A 25,933-nucleotide genomic window follows, 5' to 3' on the forward strand; every position below is an offset into this window, starting at 1 on the left:
TTAAATTGAATCTTTAAAATTAAACCCCCCATATGCGTTCATAAATACAAGTGTTCCTGAGTGAGATGTTCATAAATCAGTAGCTCCCCTGTCGTACTGTGGGCTTCTGAATAGCAATTTACAACTTAATTGAAGATTTGACACTGCATTACCTGTCACCAGTAAAGTCACCATAGCCTTGACTCATTTGTATTAGTCACTTCACAATCCAACAGTACACTGAGCAAGTCACAGATATATTGGTCTCCTAAGGCAACTAATACACTGACAGAGCCCACACGAGAGTCTGCCAAACTCTAGGCTGGTTTCACATGGCTGAATTCCCAATTTCATGCATTTATTTTGGAGAGTGCTCTTGTATGATGGAGCTTTACTCCACTACCATTCAGCTGGTGTGTGACTATTGCCACAAGACAACACAAATAACAGCCAGATTTTCTGGAAGCTTGTATAGCTTCAATAAGGTATGATGAAACATAACACTTAGAGACTGAAGGGTTGGATCCTGGTAATAACCATGTCTATATCTGTCTGTGGTCTAATAAAATCAAGCTCCTTTTTGGGACTATTCTTGTTCAGGCGTACCTCCTGGGTAGTCTCCTTCAATCTCGGGTAGAGTATGTCAAAGCTCAAGGACACTTTAACTGGCTCTATAGTCTTATCAGTCTCTCCCTCAAGGAAACCTGCCAGTTTAGATTATTACCTTTATCCTGATAGCCTTTTATTTTTAATAAGTTTTTAGCCAGATTGTAGTTTTCCCAGTTATTATAAGGGTCTGGGTGAATATCTGCAGTTAATTATTCCCCAACCAAAAGGGAATAGGAGTTGGTTCTTTGGTTAATGATTCAGAAAACTAAGTAAGACAATTTAAATTCTAAAACACTCAAATGTATTAAAATAAGCAGCCATGTCATCCGATTTAAATATATACATGTGCATGTTTATTTGAAACGCATAAATCATGAAACTGGATAAATCTGAAAAAAAACCCAAAAGCTTTTATTTCTAACAGAGAATCCAATGCTAAAATTGTAAGTATTACAGAAATATTCTTTTAGAAAGGAAAGGATATCCATCAATTATGAAAGTAATGTTATTTTAATCCATGTATGTGAGAGACTTCTTAAGTTCAAAATTAATGTAAAACTATACAATTTTGGTTCAGATAATTACAGCAATTTTGTAGGTTGTATAATTAATTAATATCTGTTTCTTTCATTCATAATAAGACCACTGCTGTTTGATTTCTCATTTCGTGAAAGGTCCTTCTGTATAATGAAGGGACCTATTCAATTCTATGAAATGCTGTTTTGACCTGTTCTTTAAAAGCTGGATCTTTGTTACCTTTTGGAAATTTTCTAACGTTTAGATATGTTATACACTTGTGGAGCAGCTGGGAATTGAACCTAGGCTCCTGGCTCAGAGGTAGGGACATTACAAATATGTCACAAGAACCCTTTTGGCAGCTTTTATGTTGGTGCATTTTTATGTAGTCAAAATGCAGCTTCAAGTAAGAATAAAATGTAGGGTCTAATAATCTTCTACTTGCTTGTGGTTTTAATTATCAGGGTTTGCATTGTATGCTTACATGCAAATGTAATAGAATATCCTTTTCTAGGGATGGCTATTTTCTCATCATGGATTTCATATGGTTACGAAGTGACTTAACCATTCTGTGGTTCCAAGCTAGTTCTGACCATTGTCAACCAATAGATTTTTGAGTTTTTGATGCATTACTGATGTACCATTATCAGATTCTTTAACCCTTATTATTTCACTGTTGCCCTGGATCATCATCCAACAGCACAAAGAAATGCATGACTCTTCCCGACATCACAAATACTGTAGACAAGTAGAAACACTGTGCTGAATCTTAACAAAAGTTGGCGAAGTGTCAATTTCAAGGCGTATCATTGAGGGTTTCTTTCCATGAGCCCCAGTGAGTTATCACATGCAATTCTGTGGTGCTAACCTTATTATGTATGCACCATGTCACAACAGAACTGTACTCGGCTGTCATTGTACTCACTAGCAGCGGAAGTACTCAACACTGCCAGGACCATCTGGGATTCATGCCATTGGCACAACATTTAAAGCCCAGCTGTGCACCAGGTCAAACACTGCCAGCCAGAAATAGATCTTCACAGTGCACACAGTGACAGTTAAACATAAAGAATTCTAAGGGCATGTAGATGGCTCAGGTGACACTTCATTGTAAACAGAATCACACAAATATAAATATGTTGCCACTTTAGAAGGCTACCTGCCTGACTATTGGTCATAATGCCTGCAGCTGTAAGAGTGAAGCTATAGATGCTATGAAGGTGATGTTCCTCCTGCTCAATGTTTTCATCTACCCTCCCTAAAGGCTACTGCTGCTCTTCCAGCTTTTCAGCTTCCATCATATCCCCCTCTTTGCCTGCTCCAGTTGTGTAGAGCACAGTTTGCTAGGATTATGCAGTGCACTCTGTTTGGATTGGACTGTGAAGTTGCCCCCAGACTGATCCAAGCATCAGAACATCATGTTCAGGTGGCCTGTCATCTGCTCCCTTATGGTCCTAGTATAAGATTGATCTTCATTGTATCTACACTTGGCCTCAATCAAGGGGTTGTGTAATGGAGGGTAGCTCTTGTCACCCAGTAACCCTCTTGGTAAGGCATCCAACCCTTGACATGAAGCAGTAACCTGAGTGTTATCACAGATATAGGTATCATTGCAACTTCCAGGATATTTGGAAGAGACCTCTCTAAGATGTGGTGCTGATGATCAGACTGCTTCATTAACTGAATGGAATCCTTTTTTGTTGATGAAGTCTGCAATATTATGATTTGGCACTCTCTCAATGTGACATGTACATTCTATAGTGTCCTGCACCGAGGAAAGAACCAGCTTTGTTCGCAAATCCTGGGCTACAGCACTGACCTTGTCATGAGGAAGACCATAAGACATAGGAGCAGAAATTAGGCCATTTGGCCCATCAAGTCTGCTCTGTCATTCAATCATGGCTGATAAGTTCCTCAACCCCATTCTCCTGCTTTCTCCCCGTAACCCTTGATCCCCTTGATAATCTAGAACCTATCTATCTCAGTCTTAAATGTACTCAATGACGTGGCCTCCACAGCCTTCTGTGGCAGTGAATTCCATAGATTCACCACTCTCTGGCTGAAGTAGTGTCTCCTTATCTACATTTTAATAGGTCTTCCCTTTACACTAAGGCTGTACCCTCTGGTCCAAGTCTCTCCTAAAAATGAAGACATCTTCCCGACATCCACTCTGTCCAGGCCATTCAGTATTCTGTAAGTTTCAATTAGATCCCCCCCTCATCCTTCTAAATGCCAATTCGTATAGTCCCAGAGAGGAAATGAGATAAAGCAGTGTGATCTGGCATAACTTGCATCAGTAACAGCTTTGATAAATTTTGTGGGCTTAGGATTGAGACAACCCAACAGATCCCCAGTGGCTCCTTGGAAACTATCATTTGCATAAGGAATTCTAGCAGCTCTCCCCTTGACAGCCGCTAGGATAGGATGGCCACTCAGCCTTTCAGAGCACCTCTGATTGCAGCAGATGAGATGGTTCTGTGACATATTTAATCAGCAGGGGCAATGTGCCTCACACATCTGGAAGAAATGGCATTCAGGACAATATACTTTGGGCCTCCTGCACATCCTTAGGGGATATTCACCTGTGATCTCATGTGGAGGCTGTTTGACATCCAATGGAGGTTGCTGCTGGTTCTGGGCTTGCTGGTGCATCTGTTTTTTCCTCCATTTCTCTGTGCCTTTACTGCACCATAACAACTGTGACAAAGACCCCTGCTGTTGCTGAATCTATTGGTCATGACTCCAATGAATCTATGGGAGCATATCAGAAACAGAACAGGTCCTTATTTACGTGAGGAGTCAGCATTGACATAACACACAAATGACATGGGTCCTCATTGCTGTGAGACATGGAGGACTCTGTTAAGGAGAGCCATTGATTCCTGTATATGAACCTTTGACATAGTGGACTTTATTCCCATGTACACAGTACAAGCCACATCACACAAATAGAGCAGGAAAATGTAACTGCAGTTTGAGTACTGAATCCTTGTTCGCTACCCTGCCACATCAGCCAAGAAAGGCAGTGTTGCATAAACGATCACGTTGTCAAATACTTCAGGGTGAGAGAAGATCAGCACCTAGCCCTTACGCAACCTCTGAGACCTTGGTTTGTCTTTGTGAATTATGGTCCACAAGTGACATTTTTAAGATTTTCTATGACTATTTCTGTTTCACAGAGATGACTATGATCAATTTGTAATGGCCAATAGCATGGCCAAGATTCTTTCTGGCCAGAATTTTATTCCATTCACTGCATAAGTATCACATGCAGAATTCTACAATCATAGGGTTTTAGATCTGTATTGTGTAAACAGATGATTTACAATTGCCTTTTGAAGGGTCTCACATTGATCACAAGTACAGCCTGTGTGTTCAGACTGAAGTAACACTTATTCCACCTACTATACTCTTGGTGTTTAAGCAATCATCTTTCAATTTTCCATTTGCAGTTAGAATTAAGACAGGCATGTTTTGTGGAATGAGCTGCAGGCTTAGCCTGTAAATTGAGATGAACACCCCAAATCTTCACAGTTCCTGTCTGCTTTGTACTCTCTGTTTATTCATCGGCTCTGAGCTTCCATACATCTGCCCACCACCCCCCCCAGCTCTTTCATTTCAGCCTAGCTCCTTCTACATTTACTCTTGTACCCCAAGCCTACAATCTAATTGTGCCAGCCATTATAATGCACTGTTCCCAATCAAAGCCAGGGAGGTGTTGACCCCTCCCCCTACAGTAACCAATATATTGAAATGTGCTGTCCTCTTCCAACCTTCTAGTTTGAAATTCCCCCTTTCACGATTATTGTCCCCTTTGTGTCCCAGCATGCTCCCTTCAGTCTCAATGATTGTGTTCCTCCACTTCCCCACTACATCATTGGTCCCTAATAAAATCCCCTTGACTGCAATGAGCTAATTCACAGAAGTGACCATGGCCCAGCTCCATGGCTGATTTGGAAAGACAGCTGCAACTGATGACTGATCAGACCTCTGATATCTATGCAACTCCCCAGTGACTTACTGCTAATCTCTGGGCTGGTTACACTCAACCTGCAGGACTCATTGTGGCCCACGACCCAGACTGCAGTAATATTGAATCACTGATCCAGACTGCTCAAGTGACTGACTGACACTGTCTAAGCCCTTGGGCTGAGGTTGGATTATGCCTGTGATTGACACCAAGACCCATTGACCAATAACAGTCCTCTGTGGCTTGACTGAGGATTGGTTCTTTTCGACATGAAGACTTGGCCACTTGATTGAAGAATCTTGACTGTGTTTGCTATGTAAACTACTAGCACATGCTGTAGGCATGAGACTGAAGTACCAGGGTATCATATAGCATCACACCATCCCCTTGACTGATCACTGCTGGCAACTGTGACAAGCTGCCTGGCTTTGTGTCTGTGCTAAAAGGTAAAGAAAGACTGAAGTGGTATGAGGCTGCAAGTTCTGAATAAGGCAGCAATGTGCAGGAAAACAACACAAGGCAGAGATGCTCTAAGCATCTGACTGTGCTGGCGGCAATGAGCTGCAGACTGTTATGATAAATGAGATGAGTGCCTGTTTCTGCATGCAAATTAGTAGCAATATTGCAATAAAAGATGCCAGTGATCTCCAAAGTACAGTATTGAAGTGGTAAACTGTATTGTAAGCAAGTTGGAGATGTGCCATGAGGATGTGATGAAGCTGGTGAGTGCCAGATGCCAATCCCAACTGACAAAGAATGTAAGTGGTTGCTGCCCATGGAGCATATTCTGAGATGTTGGGGACTCCTGGTCAAGACAAAGGCTCAGAGGAGCAAGCTAGGTAGCTTCTCTGACTTTCATATCAGGAATTGACTCTACACTGCTCGGTAAAATAACAAACTACTTATTAATGAGGTGTAATGAGAGATCATTGCTTAGAAATAGGCCTCTTGCTGTTCTTTTGCAAGATTCCCACTGTGTTCTTACAACGTTTGGTGGAAAATCTGACCTGTTCTTGCGTTTTATGTTTTTCCATCTTGACCATGATGTTGATAAGATTTCCAGGATAATTACATGAATCCTAAAAGAAGCCTAAATATCATGTAACTGAAAATCTGTAATTTTTTCACTACGTTCCATTTGAACTTGTGTGTGAATGTGCCAGAGTATTGTAAATTTGATGTTCAATGCTAACTCTACACTGGTTTTCCATAGTGTTTTAAAATGGACTGAAATCTTCCTGCTCCACATAAGGATAGTGATGACGAACTAAAACTCTTGAAACTAAGCAATGTTGTGTCTGCAGCTTTCAAATTCCAAGCAGATGTTTGACAGCCAGTACATTCATGAAACCAAGCCTGATGGCCTTTTACTACTATTTGAGATAAGCAGCTTGGGAACAAAGTCAGAAGAATAAAGGGAGCCAATAAAGTATCCTGAAGCTGTTTTTAGATTGGAAGATGGTTAGTGGTACATGAGGACAAACTTGTCTTCGCTTCAATCTCTAAATTAATCCACCCATTACCGTAATTTATAGCTTCTGAAGAAAGTGGGAAACCTAGCTACACGTTTAGTGAGACTGATATCCACCTGAAGATGCATGTAAAGACACCTTCCATTTGACGCTAACAAATTTTGATGTTGAGACGAAGCAGACAAAGTTGCAATGAGTGGCTTAAACAGTCCTCCTATTCATTAACAAAGGGTCACTGAACTTGAAACATTAACATCCATTTTTCACTCTACAGATGCTGCCGGACGTGTTCTGTTTCTCCAGCATTCTCTGTATTTTTTTTCAGACATCCAGCATCCGCAGTTCTTTGTGTTTATTTCCCTATTCGGCTATTTCTTTTGCAACATTGTCAAAAATTTTACTGCTGTCTGCGCTTAAGAGTATTGGATGTCCTAGTCACAGCAAATACTAGAAAACCAGGCTTGGAAATCCAGTTTACTGTTCATTAAGTTCAGAGTAGAATATTAGGTAGATTGTTCTGCAGCCGCATGGTTCTTTCCAACCAGATCCCCTTTGTGTTGCATGTAGACAATCCAATGCACCTAAATGGACTGACGAGCAAATTGCACTCATTGTCTTTAAAAGAAACAAGTTTTAAACATGTCCACTTTATACTGATCACAATTGGGAATATAGAACCTGAGTTTTGCTGAAAGAGTCGTGCTGTGGAAGTCTTGTCATCTTGCATTCATCAAGACAATTGCAGAATGCCAAATGTCAGACAGTAACAACTTATACTGCAAGAGGAGAAGTTGAAAAGTTGATTGTGATTGGTCAAGGTGTTGCCATGGAGTATGCACCAATGAGCTATTGGTCCTATGCTTTTGTTTAATTCAAAAAAGGCACAATGTCGAGGTAGGTTTCTCTTACATGCAAAATATGTCTAAACATGTAGTTTCTAGCAAGTATGAGTGAGCTACACTGTGAGCCTGAGTGATAATTTTAAATTGGTTATTAATGTTATGCTTAAGACACTCAGGATTATTAAGCAAATGTTTTCTGATCACAGACTCATATTTAACGTTGGACATTACATTCTGAATTTTGCAAGCATAGGTTGGCAGAGAATGGCCAGTTCTCTGCTTATTACAAACAGTTTAAGGTAGATGTTTTTTGATATAATCCTCTAGAAATTAGGGATTTCAGTGCCAATGTGATTCCAGAAAATGGACTTGACTATCAGTGTCACAGAGTCATAGAATCCTACAGCATGAAGTCAGGCTCTTCAGCCCAAACGGGTCCATGCCGACCAAAATGTCCATCCATGTTAACCCCATTGCCCTACATTTGGCCCATTTCCTTCTAAACCATTCCTATCCATGTATTCATCCAAATACTTTTTAAATGTTGTTAATGTACCTGCCTCAACCACTTCTGCTGGCAGCTCATTCCATATGCTTATCGCCCTCTGTGTAAAAAAAGTTGCCCCTCAGATTCCCATGTATTCTTTCCCCTCTTACCTTAAACTAATGTCCTCTATTCCTCAATTTCCCAACCCTGGGAAAAAAGGCTGAGTGCATTCACCCTATCCATGCCTCTTATGATCTTACACACCTCGCTATGATCTCCCCTCAGTTTCCTGTGCTATAAAGAGAGAAGTCCTGGCTTGTCCAACTTCTTTTTATAACTCAATCCCTTCAGTCCTGGCAACATCCTTGTAAATTTCTTTTGCACTCTTTCCAGTTTAATAACATCCTTCCTATAGCAAGGTGACCAAAGCTGAACACAAAAGGCCTCGCCAATGTTCAGTACAACTGCAAAATAACTTCCCAACTTCTGTACTCAATGCACTGACTGATGAAGGCCGCTGTGACAAATGCCTTCACTGCCCTGTCTACCTGCGACTCCACTTTCAGAGAACTGTGTACCTGCACTCTAAGGTCCCTCTATTCCACTACACTCCTTAAGGCCCTACCATTCACCATCAAATTCCTACCTTGATTTGTCTTTCCAAAATACAACACCTTACACTTGTCTATATTAAACTCAATTTGCCATTTCTCGGCCCACTTTTCCAGCTGATCAAGAACCTGCTGCAATTTCTGATAACCTTCCCCACTGTCCATTACAAGTTTACTGTTTATGTCCATAAATCAGACGGCAAGGACCTCCAACTGACTGAGTTGATTCAGAAGCTGCAAATCCAGCTTCTCCGGGTCCTAGCCACATTGGCATGCCAGGACCTGCAGATGTATTTGGTGACAAAATGACAGGCGGAGGCAGCTTGGACACCTCAGCCTGCACATCTCCCTGTTATGGTTTCATCTTATCCCATGATGTACTACATACATGTGTGATTCTTCAAACAAACTTCCATCATTTAACTTAACTTGAATTGCTGCCTACCCTAAGTCTCAATGTATTTCACCCATTGTTCCTTGAGTTCACATGCATGCTTGTATTATAAAAATTAATGTTTAATTCTCCTTTGTTTTTCAGTTTCACCTAATAAACTAAAGCCTGAACTACAGTCATTGTATTAACAAACAGTATCCAGTTATTTCTCCTAGAGTAACAAAAGACTTCTTCAAACAAGTGTTTACAACAAAACATTGATAAACAAAGTTTATGTAAACTAATAAAACGAAGCAGTACTAAAAATGTGTTGAAGGATGAGGCCCTTAAACTTCTACATTTCTTTCAAAGGTAGAGAATTCAAAGTCAACATACGAAAGAAACAAACGAGGCTGAAGCATTTATTTCCATCTTCAGCTAGAAATGAATGAACTTTCAACGCCTCTCCCAAGGACCTCATTATTACAGAAGCCTATTTTCAGCCAATTTGACTTATTGGTTGTGACATTAAGAAACAGCTGACTGCGCTTAGGTGACTGCCTCACAGTGCCAGGGACCTGGGTTCAATTCCAGCCTTGGGTGACTGTGTGGAATTTGCACATTATCCCCTTGCCTGCGTGGGCTTCTGCTGGATGCTATTGTCGCCTCCCACTGCAAAGATGTGCAGGTTTGGTGGATTGGCTGTGGTAAATGCGGTGTTACGGGAAGAGGGTGGCAGACTGAGTCTATGTGGGATGCTTTTCAGAGGGTCATGCAGATATGATGGGCTGAATGACTGCTTTCTACACTGTCGGGATTCTATCATTCAATTTTCTGAACACAACAGCAATAATCAGATGAATAACATCTGGTTATAGTGCCAAAGACCTGCATTTCAAAGCTTTGTGTCCTTAGCTCCTAAGCAGTTCCAGCACGGTTACATTGGAATCTGCCAGACAATGTGGCCAGGTATGACCTGTCTACAAAAAAGCAGGATAAATCCAACTCTGCCAATTACTGTCCCATCAGTCGACTTTCAATCATCAGCAAAGTGTTTCAAGGGCTCATGAACAGCCCCATCAAGTACACTTACTCTACAAAATTTGCTCAGGTTGCTCAGTTTGGATTCCACCAGTCTTTGGTCCAAATATAGGGAAAAGAACTGAACTTAAAGCAGGAAAGTGAAAGGGACTCGTCTTCACATCAAGGCAGCATTCAACTTTGGCATCAAGGAGCCCTAACAAAACTTCAATCATTAGGAATCAGGTGAAAGACTCCCGTTTGGTTGGAATCATTCTCAGCAGAAAAGAAGATGATTGTATTTGTTGAAGGACATTTCAATAAGGGTTCCTCAGGTAGTGTCCTCAAACCAACCATCTTCAACCACTTCATCAATGACTTTCCTTCAGATGATTGCACAATGCACAGAACATTCAGAATTCCTCAGATACTGAAGCTGCCCATGCCTAAAAATGCTAGGACCTGACAGCCCATCTAAAACCTTCAGCATTCATTCCCTTCACCACTTATGTGTAGTGGCAGTAGTGTGTACCATCTACAAGATGCGCTGTAACAACTCACCAAGGCTCCTTAGACAACACCTTCCAAACCCGTAATCTGTAGAACCTAGAAGAATGGGAGTAATAGACACATAGGGGCACCACCACCTGGAAGTTTCCCCTTCAAGTCACATACAAATTTCACTTGGAACAATATTGCCATTCCTTCAATGTTGCTGGGTCAAAATCCTGGAATTTCCTTCCTAACAACATTGTGGGTCTATGGACACTTCATGAACTGGAGCTGTTCTAGAAGGCATCTTACCAACATCACTTTCTCAAGGACAATTGGTGATGGGCAATAAATGCTGACCTAGCAGTTGACACTGTCTGCCCATAAATTAATGATTTTTTAAAAAAATCTGATTCCTGATGTTTAGTTTCAGTTCTGCCATGGTAACTTACTTACATTTCATTACAGCCTTGGCCCGAATATTGACATATCCTGATTTGCAGAGGTGAGGTGACTGACTGCCCGAGACATAAAAGCAATATTCAAACAAGTTGGCACCCAGGATTGCCAGTAAAACTGAAATTATTGGAAATCAGTGTTACCAGTGGCTGCTGTGATGCCTATCACAGTTGCTCTTGTTTTGTTTAAGACTGATGACCTGAAATCATCAATGTAGGAATAACATAGGTGTCTCTTAAGTAGAACCATCTTCAGCTGCTTCGTTCATTTTTCCTCCATCATAATTTCAGAAATGAGAAAATTGCTGATAATGAAGCAGTCTGTGCCACTTGCAGCTATACCTGTACAAAGTCCAAACTAGGATTGCTATGGAACGTTGCTAACTAATGACCTTCCCTGAAGAGGGTGTATAACCATCTGCCCTTGACATCCAATTATATTGTCTTCATTGAAATTCCCACCATCAGTATGATTCCGGAAGAGTGGATATTCACTATTAACCAGTAACTCAATTGGGTCAACTTCATAAGCCTTGCCTATTGGAGCAGATCAGAAACAGAACTAACTTTAGGGATTAGTTCAGCACCCCAAATTCTCTCCACCATGTTCAGAGTGTGAGGCAAGTCAATGATACCCTTGATCTGCATGAATGGGTTCAGCAATATCAACGCTTAATAACCTTAAAACAACTGCAATATTTTGATAGACACCTCATCCACTTCCTCCACTATTGATATACCAAATGCCAGTCTTGCTATTAACACCTATAACACAGACTGATTTTCACAATTTAAAGGGTATTAATTTCACATGTTCTACATCTGAAAGATTAAAAATAACTAAAGCCTCACATAGCACTTGCAGAGTCTGTAACACTAACTCGTTGAGATGTAAATGTTGGCAATCATTCTTGCATCATTGTTTCAACCAGCTACAGTCAACCAAGGGTCCAGGTACTGTATTTCCCATCACTTCACTGCAGAATCATCCATGGACCTTGAAGATTTATTTTCTCCTTTTTTGTGATTGTCATTTCTTAAGTGCATCCTCTTTCCAATAAGGTCTGACAATAAATCGAAATGCCTAATTATTCTGAGTCTTATCTATTGTTGTTCCTATCCCTTTAAATTTTACATCCCATTTCAACTATCAAAATGGTCTATGTGCTTTCCTAAATTTGCAACTGGGTTTAAGAATGATTATAACAAGAGAGTCACCAAATATGAAAAAGGTGTTTAACGTAAATTTATTCACAAATGGAACTCAATGTAGAACCCAGTTTCATAAGATGTAGTTCAGGCAAATGATAAAGGTGCATTTGAGGGCAAGCTGACTAAAAATCCAATGGAGAAAGGAATGGGGTTTTGCAAATAGAGTTGAGTAAGAACAGTTTAAAGATAGGTGGAGTCTCAGGCAGAATGTAAACACTGGCAAAAACTGTTTGGGCTCAGTCGGCTGTTTCTGCACTACATGAGCTTTGTAATTCCTTGTAACCACGGTTGCAAATTGCATCCTTTGAGATTATGACTGCATTTTCCTCCTTTACCTTTTTGACTACTCTGCAACTTTTGATGCATTTGACCACACCGTGACTTCACTTAATTCTGTTCTTATCCATCTAAACATAGCCAGAGCACTTCCATCAATGACTCCTCTCTTAGCTTTCATAGTGTTACCTTTAGAGCCCCGCTAGGGTGCATTCTTATCCTCTTCTTCCTTATATACATGCAATATTATCTGGACTCAGGTTTTACATCAGTATTGAAGGCATCCAGATCCACGTTGTAATCAGCTCACTTGATCTCTGCACTGCTTCTGTGCCATCATGTTGCTCATCTTGGATGGGCTACAATTTAGATGAGTTAAATATTAAGAAGATTGAAGCCATGATCTTTGCTCTTGCCTAAAAACTGAATTCACTTTCTAGCAATGCATTCCATTTTCTGGCCATTGTCTCAGATTATTTTTGCAATATCTAACTCCTAAAGGTCGAACCATGTATTGTCTCCATATGAAATATTGTACTAAGTAGACTTTCATGGGACCACCCTTTTCAACCACTACTTAAGATCATCCACTGCTGGAACTCCCTTGATGTTCTTGTCTTCACCTGGCTGAACTATCCTAATGGTCTACTCATCAAACTCCTATCCTGTACCCTCTGGAAACTTCAGCTCATTGAAATTGGATAGTGTATGTCTTATATTGCAGTGCATCCACTCACCTATCACCAATTGTTTGTTCTATTGGTTTTTGACACCTCTCCCCTTCTCCACTCTCTGATTCAAATTTAAATGTTTTTAGATCTCTTCTTGGACTCGCTTTTGCTTATCTCTCTAATCCCCACCATCTAGCTCACCATTTCAGAATCTTCATTGCCCTAAACTCTTGTACACCCTCATTCTGCTTGTTCCACAAGTGTTGGCAATGTTTTTCATTGTCTCAGTCTCATGCTTTGGAAGTAATTTTATCAATCCAGTCTTTCTAATTGCATCTCTTCCTTGAAGATCTTTCTCAAAACAGAGCATGTTGATATTTTTTGTCATTTCCTTACTATATTGTTCCTAAGCTCAGTTTTTTTTTATATTTTGTTGAAACATTGTTTAGTTTTATATTATAGATGCAATAAATATGTAAGTTTTTCTGAGGGTGTTGACACTATTTATATGTGTAGAATGGTGGTTCTGTTTTTTAAAAGCTGGACAATTTGATTATCCAGGCTGCAGGTGATCTGTCTTCTAATGTATAATTATATAATACTGATTCACTTTTTAAGCTTAAATGGAAGGTTTACTCAAGATCTGAAAAATGCCTTAATTAATCCATTAATGAGGGGAGATTGAAAATATAGGTAGGTCTATTTTTTGTGAGGATGTTGACTCAGGAATTCCTATGGTGGATTGAAATAATTGCTGCCATTTTTGATCAACTATAACAGAAGAACTACATTTAAGCCATTAATGTTCTATTGACTTGTATTAACATTACTAAAAATTGCATTTTCTGATTGTTTATTTATCTTTCCCGTTTGCATATAAATCTTCAGTCATATATTATGTAGTTCTAACAAGTCATTTCTCTTCAAAATGTAATTCATTGTATGAAACATTTTGAGAAGATTTCATATGAAAATTGCTATATAAATGGAAGTGTGATTTATAATTTATTTATCATTAAACTGTTAATAAATTACATCAAAAAATCCTTTCTCTATAGGTATCAGTTTCCTGGCTTCACATTCCTGTGATCAAACATTCCCAGTCATTATATTTTTACTTCTACTTTCTTAAATCCACATAATAATTCCCCCAAGGAAATATTGATTAATGCCTGGGGCAAAAAAGGTTAGCTTTGGTTTAATAATTACAATCATTACCACATTAGACTAATCTGCAATAAATCACTCACTATCATTCAATACCTTTATCATGAATAATATTTTAATTTAATTACTTACACTTTGATTGGTCAGGTACCTGTAGGTCTTTACTTATTTTAAGAATTTACAGGTCTGTGCAATATTTCCTTTGGATTTAGCAGTGATGGCTCAATTAATGGAAACATATCATTGACGTCAAATGTATTAATACACTATTCTTGGAATGAGATGTTTATCTTACAAGGAAATATTGAGCAGATTGGGCTTGAATTCACTGGAGTTTGAAAGAATGACATGTGACTTTATTGAACAAGATTCTAAACGAGCGTGACAGTGTAAACAATCTCAACTTGATATGCCAATTCCTATAGCCACCCTGTCTACATGTGATGCAAACTTCAAAGACTTGTGTACCTGAACCTCGGGTCTCCCTGTTCTACAACACTGTCCAAGGCCCTACTTTTAATTGTAGATGCTCTGCCCTTGTTTATTTTTGCCAAAATGCAATATCGCACATTCATCCAAATTCAACTCTATCTCTCTTCAGCCTATTGACCCAATTGGTCAAGATCTCTTCTAATGTTAGGTAACCTTTTTCACTGTCCACTGTACCACCAATGTGGGTGTTATCGCAAACTTACTAACCATGTTTTCTATATTCTCATCTGAAATATTTATATAAATGGCAAACGAAAGTGGACCCAGATCCGATCACTGTGAAACACTGCTGGCAACAGGCCTCCAGTCCAAAAAACAACCCTCCACCACCACCCTTTGTCTCCCAGCATTAAACCAATTTTGTATTTAATTAGCAAGCTCACTCTGAATACCATGTGATCTGTAATGTGAGATTGAAAATTTATTTCAAAAGAGTGGTCAATGAGTTGATTTTAGGGCAACCATTGCATTTTGGTTTTGGGTCAGCAATCTACAATGAGACTTTAAGAAAGGGAACTCTAAAGTTCTAAAGTAATCCACTCTGTAATAAATTTGCAATTTCATCAAATTATTTGAATTACAAAAATGGAATAGGTTAGCATTGAAAATAGTAGGCAGATTGTTTCCAGATCTGTGCGACATGTTAATATATCATGAAGCGAATTCAATCTGAATGGTGAATGTTTCAATAGGTTTACTGTCTTAACATTAAATACTGCAGTCTCGTTGAATTTTTTTAGGAATGGGATTTGGTGGAGAGAAACTATAATCAGTATGGTACTTGGATTAGGCAGCGTTTGCAATCTATCATACTTCCGTCTGAATTGTAAACCTCAATGCTTTCGTAGCCACATTGATATGAATAAACCTGAACGCGTATCAGTAAACCGCGGTCAGCGTCTGTTCGCGTCCTTTACGTAGTTTGGTTCACATTCTTTGGAAGCTTTGGAAAACCTTTTTCTTTCATTCGTTCGTGCACGTGGGCGTCGCTGGGTCTCTGGCTGTTTATACCATTTACAGTTATGCAGAGATTGTTGTCATTGCGGTGGAACATTGTTTGGATATTAATTTTCATTGCAGTTTATCGCACACCAACTGTTATAACAGGATATAATGCAGCAAACGATGCTCCACTATTCCAAATATAGCCCAGTTTCAATATATGATTTGGATTGTCTCTCGACCGTTAAAAGGCTAACCTATTTCACTATATGGTGGGTCAGCTAGTTCTGAAGCCTCTCTGTTTACGCACACAGGTTGACCACTATATCTGTGATATAGATTTTTGTTAACTTTGTTTGTATTTCTCCTGCAGGCCGCACCGTTCCCTCCAACACAACACATTTCCCCAAAAACCCAGCACCAATCTTCCTTCGAGTTGTGTGCTGGAATTGTGTAATGCTCAACCTGGGGAGGCTTCCCTGCTGAGTCGATTTCCTTTTCTGGGCTAGCTGCGAGTTGGCAAGAAGTTCCACTTATGTCCTGGCCGCGGGGGAGGTGATGGAGATTCCAGTAGCGTCCCTCCCTAAGCTTTCTCCCCTTGGTAGCTGTCTCACACTGCGCCACTTTTAAAAGATTTTACAGATCCTCGGCCACATACGCTCAGATCTATGTGTGCTACCCACTCTTACAAAGAAGACCAGATTAGTAGGATTAGAGGAGATTCACATATGTCCAGTTCATGCAATTGGTATTCAAAGCTTTACACTTTCAAAAGCACCAAGAGAGAAAAGGGGAGGAAAGTGTTCGCCCCACCCCCGCCCGTTTTGTGTCTTTTTTTTATGTGTTTTCAGCAGGCCTGCGAGAAACAGCGCAGCATCAGCACCGCGACACCGAGCTCACGTTTAAACATTAGACGCGTTTCAATAACTTTCGCTACAGTTCCGGCGAACTCCGACAGCTAAAACATCACAGGCTCATCTTTAATATTCATCACACCTTATGAATTTCTTGGTACTTTTTTTCACTCCCATATTTTCGATATAAGTGCAAGCCAAATTGACGAACGCACAGTAATTTTCAACAAAAACTAGAGTATAAACTAATGTTGGCATTCACCAGGCATCGCCTTCTTATGCATGCATTGGATTAGGCCAGTCAAATAGTTTTAAAGAAATCCAAATTGTCATTGATTTATTGCCACTGACTAAAGACAAAAGGCAGGCAACCAAAAGAGATGCTGTTTAATTTTTTACGGGTTAATTATTTATATTTTCATAAAGGATCCGTGGAATTGCACAGGAACAACAGTAGCACCTTAAAGAACCCGTGTAGGTCACACAATACAAAACAGATATAAAATAATTATTAAACGAAATAATTGTTATTCTGTAAGCAGTAGTTAATCTATGAACCAGCCAACTGTTAGATAATTACGAGTTTGCGTGCATCAGATTTCCATTAAGAATGTTTTTATTTTGCTCACCAATAGGGTGTGGCTGCAAAATATGTAGGCTAACACCGACTGGGCACTTTCTTTTTGTTTTTAAATTCAAAACTTACTTTTATTCACCAAAGACATGACCAAGAGATCATAGAAGACCATGACATGATAAGATGTAGGATGTAAAATAGCCCATCAAGTCTGCTCTGCCATTCAATGAGCTCATGGCTGATCTGATAATCCTCAACCCCACTTTCCTGCATTTTCCCCATAGCCCCTGATACCCTTGCTGATTATAAATCAGTCCATCTCACCTTTGAGTAGACTTAACATAAACTTATACTGAAGAAAGATATTAAACTCGAATTACCAAACACAACTAACGCTCATGAACTGAATGAGATTGTCGAGCTTCTGTCTAACACTTACAGCATTTGTCAATACAAAGCGAATTGGGTCGAAATTATGTGTGTAAACAGAAGTTATCGATGGAGGGCCTACTGATCAGTAACTCGAATATGGTAACGTGGCCCAAGACTTTGCCGACCTTCTCCATTTCAACGGCGCCTCTGGACAAATACGTTCAAACTTGATTCAAAAGTTTTGCGTCTGTGGTCCTTCCCAGTTTAGCGACAATTAGTCAGAGAGACTTCAAAACGAACTGGCCATCAAACTTTGTTCTTTGCTAAAGGAAATATTGACAGCCAGTCATTTTTCTTCAGGACTGAGGTAGTTGGCTGGTCAGTGAATAGTGGAGAGCTAGTCAGCGAGTAGTAGTAGCTGATCAATAAGTAATAGAGAGCTAGTTAGTGATTGATAATAGCTGGTCAGCGAGTGTTGTTAATTAGTCTGTGAATCGTCGTGAGCTAGTGAGTACTTGGAGAGTAGGGTCAGCTAGACAGTGAGCAGTAAAGAGCTAATCACATTGCTCTAAGCTTGATAAGGAAAATCATTATTCCTTACTGCCAGAACTTAAGCCACACCCGGGACGTGGTTTGTTCAGAGATAACAAGGTGTAGAGCTGAATGAACACAGCAGGCCAAGCAGCATCAGAGGAGCAGGAAAGCTGACGTTTCGGGCCTAGACCCTTCTTCAGAAATGGTTTATTCATTCCACTCAGAAAGCCATCTTAGGTTAAAATAGTGAAATCCAGTTTCAACCTACTGCGCACAGTAACCCTTGAGGAAGGGGTCAATGCCTGACAACAGTGCAGTTTAAGAATTTAGTTTACACATCACCCTCTCTATCGCTCAGATGTAGAATTGTGAATGCTTCTGCTTTTGGAAAAGTAGACTTCCTGTTTTTCAGAGGATTGGCAACACAGTTTGCGTTTGTTTTCTTTAATTTTCCCCTGTCTGATTATAAATTGTAGAAATGAATGAAGGCCCAGGGGAAATCTGATAACTCTTTACCCTCAGTGTACGCTTACCTTTTAATTATACGTTGGTGAAAGCACAGACACAACTAACAAAGTCACACAAACCACACAGATTTATAACACATCCACTCTCTGTGTGAAAAAATTGCTCTTTAGCTCCCTTTTAAATCCAATCCCTTCTCTCTTTAAACCTATGCCCTCTAGTTTTGGATTCTTCCGCTCCAGGGAAAAGACCTTGTCTATTTACACTATCCACACCGCTCATGATTTTATAGACCTCTATAAGACCACCCCTCAACGTCCGTCCCTCCAGGGCTGAATGTGTATATGAATAGGAAGGGGTTGAGAGAGATCTAGGCCAAATTCTGGCAAAGGGCACTAGATTTATTAGGGTATCTGGTCGGCATTGACCACTTGGACCGAAAAGTCTGTTTCCGTGCTGTATAGCTGTATGACTCTATGGCATGTACACACAAGCACAATAAATACACACAATTGTACAGGGACCATATACACGCTGAAACACAAATACACATTCAAGCGGAGATGCACAGACATCTGGGAGCAAGTGCAGATTCATAAGGGAACAGTTCGACTATCCCAAATGCTGTGGATGGGGACTTCCATCTCTGTCCGTAGCCGTGTGAATGTTCGATTCTGAAAGCAATGTAAAGACCATTTTCAGTTAGGGGAGGATATTCAGAAATCGCTGCACGCACCTTGCTAAGCGTAGAGGTACTACGACTAACCATTCAGCAGACTGGCTTTGGTGATCTTCCGATGATCGTTAAGTTTATGAGGTTAATGTACTACCTAGAAAATTCGATGACTCATTTAACCAATTAACTGTTTTACAATAACCGAATAGGATCTCAAACTATACACGGTCTGGTCGTTTACCCTGCACTTCGCTTGGAGTGAAACAAACCTTTCCACAAGTTACAATACATTATCGGGACGCTAGTCAATTCTGAACAGAACAAAAAAAATGCGGTGCACCGAAATCAAATAAGGAAACTTGTGACATTTATTTTAAAAGCAGAGCGAATTGTCTTTACAATATTTTCAGAGGCCAAGCAGTTGATTCCTCTTGTATTTGTGTTTTAATCTGTTTCTTAATAACAGTTCCTCTGTCTACACTCAGATTGTTTCATGATTGAAACCCTTAGCAAATAAGATATTCGCAGATTCAGTGACTCGGCTGCTGGAGCACGCTAGGAGAATAAACTCTGTAAGTTTTGTAAGGTTTCTAAATTGCGCTTCTCCACACAATGTTTTTAACTCAAGAGCTATGCGGTTTTCCGTCGCTGGGAGGCAGTGTGTTTCTCCTTCTCTGGATCGTTGTTTCACTCTCATCTCCCTTCCACAGGCTCTGCAATCCCCCGTTTCTTCCCAAAATGTCCCAGGTCCTCAGACGAATCGGTATCTCACAACAAAGACTTTGATGGAATCAGTTCTCCAAAGTATATTCGATTGACTGAATGATCATCGAAAAAAAGCCAGGCGTGTCTTTAACAATCTAATTCAAGACAGAGACACATCTTGTATTTACAATATGTAGAAAGCATGAGTGGGTTATTTACACATATTTTCTTCGAGTTGTATGTCAGTAATCGCGTGGTTCAAACGATAATAGTACGTCAGCAATGTTTTGTGCCAATGATGGGTCTTATCATAATATTGAACAGATGTAATCTACAATATTAGAACTCGAATAGAAACCGAGATCAAACGGCTGTATTTTGCCGAATATAGGCTTCGCTATGCGTCATCTCGTACAATTATAACTTTTAGTTTATTTGTATCGCAAACTTTAAGGTCCGGGCCAGGTCACGTTCTATCATTTAAATGTTCGCTCGTTGCGATGAGTAAGTGTCTCTCTCTATCTCTTCAGTTTGCCCTTGGCAGGGTTTCCCAGAATGAAAAAAAAACAATGAATATGAATAGGACAGAGCTAAATGGAACCGTCAAAGCTGCGCCGCCCTCAATGATCTCCACGTCATACTAACAAGACCATTATGTATAGGAGGGAGCTTTTGTTTCCTTGCACTCTGCACCTCTATAAAAAGCTTCTTTTAAAACCAAATCTCGCTCTACATCACAACTGCCCAAGAGGTGCAGCCTGCTCGGGGAACACTCCTGAGCTGGGAGGAGACACGGTGTGGGGTTTTGTTTTGTTGTTGCTCGTTTCTGTCACTGACGTTGAAGGTTGGCATCAAAACAAGGTCTCAAACTATTGACTAGAGAACATCTCATAATAACGAGAGGCAATAAAATGAATTCTGACTCGAGCTCTCTCTCTAGCAGAGCTTCGTCGCCAGACGTGGATGAAATTTGTCTGAGGGATCACTTGCAACACCAGGATTCCAGGATGAACTCGGTGTCTTCCACACAGAATGATCTGCTCCAGCAGCTCGCCAATGAACACAGCATCACTACCCTCAACAGATCCGAGGACAAGGCGGGAGGCAAGTTCAAAGTGAAAAAGCAACTCTCGGAGCAAGACTTGCAGAACCTCCGGTTAAAGATTAACGGAAGAGAGCGCAAAAGGATGCATGACTTGAATCTGGCGATGGACGGACTCAGAGAGGTCATGCCTTACGCCCATGGGCCGTCAGTGAGGAAACTTTCCAAAATCGCCACTTTGCTGCTGGCTAGAAACTACATCCTGATGCTGTCCAACTCACTGGAAGAGATGAAAAGACTGGTCGGGGAGATTTACGGCGGGCATCATTCTGCTTTCCATTGCGGGACAGTGGGACATTCTGTTGGACACCCAGGACACTCCACATCTGCCCACCAGGTCCACCCCATCTTGGGCAGTGCCCTGACCTCATCCTCTTCCTCAATCTCGGCTTCTCTACCGGGCATCAGTGCCGTGAGACCTCCTCATTCACTATTGAAAACGTCGTCCGCGCCCCCTGTACCGCTAGGAAACACTTTTCAGCACTGGGCAGGATTGCCATGTCCCTGTACTATCTGCCAAGTGCCACCGCCGCCTCACATCTCAGCCCTGAGCACAGCCAGCATGCCAAGGCTTTCTACAGATGGTAAAGACTTAATGAAGTAAGGTCTGATTTTGGCAGCTCCGCTTGTTATTAAATAAGGACGCCGCGTTGCATAAGAAGGCTGACTTTTGAGTTACATTTAAAAAGACTGGCGTTGTGTTGTATAAAGTTGTCTTGTCAGCCACCTCCCAACAGCCAGATCTGATTGCATGCATACTTGTTTTTGTTTTCCCTCTTTTTGAATTGTGAATTTTCAAATCGGCATCTTGTGTAGCCCAGCAAGTGACGAAGAGAAAATTCCTTGTAACAAGGATTTGGTACCTTTGTGTAAATAATTCCTCTCCTCACGGACAGACGCATGGGAAACGGTGCAAACGCAGTCAGAGACAGAATGTGATTTGCCAGTGTTTCGAATTCCTATAGTACAAAAGGTAATAAGATTACTGAAATGTAGTTGTTTAGCTCAGGCGTGTCTGTGTTGTCTATGTTTGCTCAGATCCGCATGGCTTGTGGCGTACAAATTCGTTGTAAAAGAAATCACGCGTTCTTCAACATTTGCTGCAACTATTTTGTTACACATCGAAGACAACAGTCGTGTCTTTTATTTTTGTATTATCTCAATGACTTATGGATATATTTATTAAAGCCCGGTGTCCCTGAATGATCACATTTCAATAAAAGTCATCTTAAAACGAAATTAGCCCGAGCGGTATCTTGTTAAATTTGTAACGCGATTTGTAAATACTTCCATTTGACCACTGCTTCCGGCCAGTCGAGTTGGAGCCGGTCTGCAGCTCACGAAAATGTTGAATTTCGATTAAACTCCGTGCAAATGATTAAATTCAACTTCCCAACCAACGATTTTGCTCATGTTGCGACAGTCAAACATGCCGTGCCGACTAATCTGAACAGTCTTTAACGATTGTAATGAGTGGCGTAGAAGATACCTATAATAAAATGTACCCAAACTAATGAGAGGTAGCTAATGGGGCATTAAAGATATAATTTATCAGCTGGTTTACGAGGCAGCTTACTTTGTTGGGACTTCCGCTATTAATATTGTATGTTGCGACAAATTTGACGTCTACTTTCTAGGTGCACATCGTTAATAGAGGATACGGTCAGTAGATTGACTAGTAGCAGCGGGCTTCACACTGTAGCCTGTGTTTCTATTCTATGCATTGTGAGGCTGCCAACCATGGGCACAGGCAGAGCCTGCTACCAAAAAATACCGCAGTTTCTTTAAATGCTGCATTGACTTATTCTATTATAGGATAAACTCGGGGTTCTTTTTTGATGCATTACTCTATAACTGCGAGTATCCTTGTCTTTGTGCTAACACTAGTATCACAGCCAGCGTAGAGAAACGGGACTGAGGGAGGTAGTGTTGATGTTAAAGATGGTGGTTAATTAGCTCGTTCCGTCCCTCTCTCTTATGAGTGCTCAGCTTCCTCTTTCCCCAGCCCCTTTGGCGGTAGGGATAGAGCCACATTTTGTCGAAAGCCACTGTTATCTTTTGCAACCTTGCTTAAAAATAATTCCACAATGCCCCAAAACCTACGGTTTCAGTTTAAAAGAAACTTCAGTAGTTTTAAATTTGGCCGAAATCTTCAAGTTCAAGCTGCTAAGGAGAGGATTGGCGGAAAGTGGGAGGCGCCTGTGTGTCCCCAGTGGTGGCACGCTTTGCAGAGGACAGGAGATGACTTGCACGCGAGGGGGACCTGGATTGGAACATTGAAATGCCATCCTCTACTGTGAATATACATCCCATACATATATTGAGTTCAGAATAAGACGAAGCATAAGACCTTGCACCTTTAGACAGGGCACTTCATAGTAGACAAAACAACGCTGTTTTATTTCATATCTGTTTGTTTTGTTGGGGCTTGGTGCTAGGTTGAAGATCAATTTGCAGATCTTAAAATGTAACGTGTAAATGCAACATGCCCCGGCTGTTTCAAGTATAATCTATGAGGATTTGAATCTGCAGAAACCGAAATTACACTACTTTATATCTCGACACGAGTAATACTTGAAAAAGAGAGAAATTGTTTAAATTAGGACTGCTGTCGTTTGTTGCCGAACAGAACCACACACCTACTGCTTTGAATTTCCAGATGGTGATTTCGTTACTTAGTTTAAATGGAATTTGATAAAGACTTCGTTATATTTTAAGCTTTCAACCCTCCCCCTCCCCCTATACATTTCTTTTCCAACTTTTACAGCCAGCACTTGACCAAAAGGCGGGTTTAGTAAAATACTTCATTAAATCATAAATTCGGAAAGGACAATAGTTTTCGGTCCACCTCGCCTCAAATGCACCCCTTATCCGACACAAAAATAAATCAGGAGCAGTCGCTGAGTAAATGAGAACACAAGTTGCTATGTTATGGAACCAACCCTTTATTTGTAATAGTAACGATCGGTGGTATTACTCAGGGGTTCAGACTTCAGATCGAATATACTTCCTGTTTTCTCCTGGCTGAGGAGACGAGCCTTTCCAAACAAACTTGAAATTCAAAACTGCAAGGCAGAGATGTTTTGATTCTATCATTTCGGCAATTAACCATGCTGTATGGCAGCAAATGAAATCCGTAAAAAAAGTTAAGCGCGTGATTTTCTGTGAATTTGTCACTTGGGCCTTCTTGATTTCACAAATGACCTGAGATTGGCAAGTGAAACACGATGCCCATTGTCGACGTTTAATCCGTAAATTACACGATAACATAAATCCCTCGATTGGAATTTGAGGCGAATGCATATTACTGTGGAGTCGGTGGAAATATTGCGATGATTGATTACAATCCAGCTGCAGAATGAATACAATCCTCCCCGCCTTTTATCTACCCATTCGGTTGGTTTCGAGAAATTCTAAATGTTTGTTTACAGAGATTGGAAAGTAATTGTTCTTGGTAAACAATATGAAGGAGTCCATCAGACAGTCAGCGTAATGTGCATTACACAATCGTTGATTCAGAGCGACTCTAATACAAGATTAAGTATTCCATCCACTTGTTAAATGATGGAATTGAGAGTGTGAATTGAGTCCCCAGTGTGTGTTTATAGATTGGAATGTTCTTAGTTTGTTTTCCCCTGATTTACAGTTAACACCGTCAGCGCAATAAAAGGTTTGTAATTTAAAATTTTGGTTTCGGCTGCAAACTACTGAAGAGCGGCGGAGGCGCAGAATGAACTGGCAGATGGAGCAAGATTAACTTTATGCAAATATGTTCCTTTTGTTTACGGCGTTAGCCAGATTACACTGAAATAATTTCAAGTTTTTTAAACCACACCCGCCCCACAAATCCCTCTCCACCACTCCCCCTCCCTCATACACACTGACCACAAAAAAGTGGCAACTGACGATTGCAGTGCCAATCTACTCATAAATATTACCCTTTTCAATCCTTCCTTAAAATATTTCATAGAACCGCAGAACTCGAGGTACAAATTTTGTTTTCTTGTGAAATACGGTAAATCATGAACGTCATGCTCCTTATAGATTAATCATAGTGATTTCGTCCGTTCAATTAAATTCTTCTGACGCAGAATATCGAATTATTATTTGAATTCACTTCAATTTATCATATTAAATTGGAAAATAACAGTTCCGATAACCTGTTTATATTTGCCCAAAATAATCACTGTAGTTGTAATCCAGTTCAGTATTGCTTTCTAGCACATAACATCTGTTAAGCTTTGATTTGATGTGTTTTTGTTTTACAAGTGTTTTTCTAGAATTTCAGTTAAATCGTTTTGCTGAGCAAGTTCTCTCGGTGTGATATGATGCAATTTGTTACTAACTGTCCGGAGATCGTTACTTGGATTATTTCGAATAAATTACATTGGTTTGAAATTGATTGGTGATCATGGGATCCGGAAGACTGCGGGTTACGTTATGATCTTGATCGATTTTGTTTTATTTTTATAAGCTACATTTGGCAACATCCCTTTAATTTACATAAACCTGACCACATGGGCAGGTCTTAAAGAGCTTTAACTATGAATTTGCGATGGACATGCAATGACTTTCGTTGCCTAGACAAAGGTTTCAACGATTAGAAGAAACAAAAGTTTTCTGGTCGCTTAGAAGTTCCCAAAGATCTGATAGTTTTACGTGATATACCGTCATCTAAAACATAATTGATAACAGCGCGATTTTAAAAGCTATAAATCAGAATACCTTTGTTTTGACTGAAAAGAAACCTCTGTATCTCACACTTACCGGTCGTTTCATCGCTAAACGAATATAACTACCAGGAAGGGCATTACATATTCTTCCCCAAAATCTGTAACAATCCCAATAGTAACACAAAGCTCTGAACTGAATGTATCATTCCCTTATTTTCTTTTTAAAATGCTGCTCACGCCCCAATACATCTCACCAGGGATTGTCAGAGCATTTTTGTGCTTGCTAAGTGGATAAATCTATTAAATTAGTTGCAAAATGTATCCCCGTTTTCTCCAAATTCTCAAAGGACACACCTGTTGGCTGAGCAGCTTTTAACCAGTTTGCT

The 25,933-nt window shown here is 40.3% G+C and overlaps 1 protein-coding gene across 1 annotated transcript; it reads left to right on the top strand.

The window, feature by feature from the left end:
* Window positions 1-20,683: 20,683 nt before the first annotated feature.
* On the top strand, window positions 20,684-21,478 carry olig3 (oligodendrocyte transcription factor 3). The gene has a single exon (XM_020516322.1). It carries the CDS (start codon window positions 20,684-20,686, stop codon window positions 21,476-21,478), a length of 795 nt encoding a protein of 264 aa, XP_020371911.1.
* The last annotated feature ends 4,455 nt before the right edge of the window (window positions 21,479-25,933 follow it).

The sequence above is a fragment of the Rhincodon typus genome, chromosome 5 (assembly GCF_021869965.1).
Source record: "Rhincodon typus isolate 14 chromosome 5, sRhiTyp1.1, whole genome shotgun sequence".
NCBI classification, from domain to species: Eukaryota; Metazoa; Chordata; class Chondrichthyes; order Orectolobiformes; family Rhincodontidae; genus Rhincodon; species Rhincodon typus.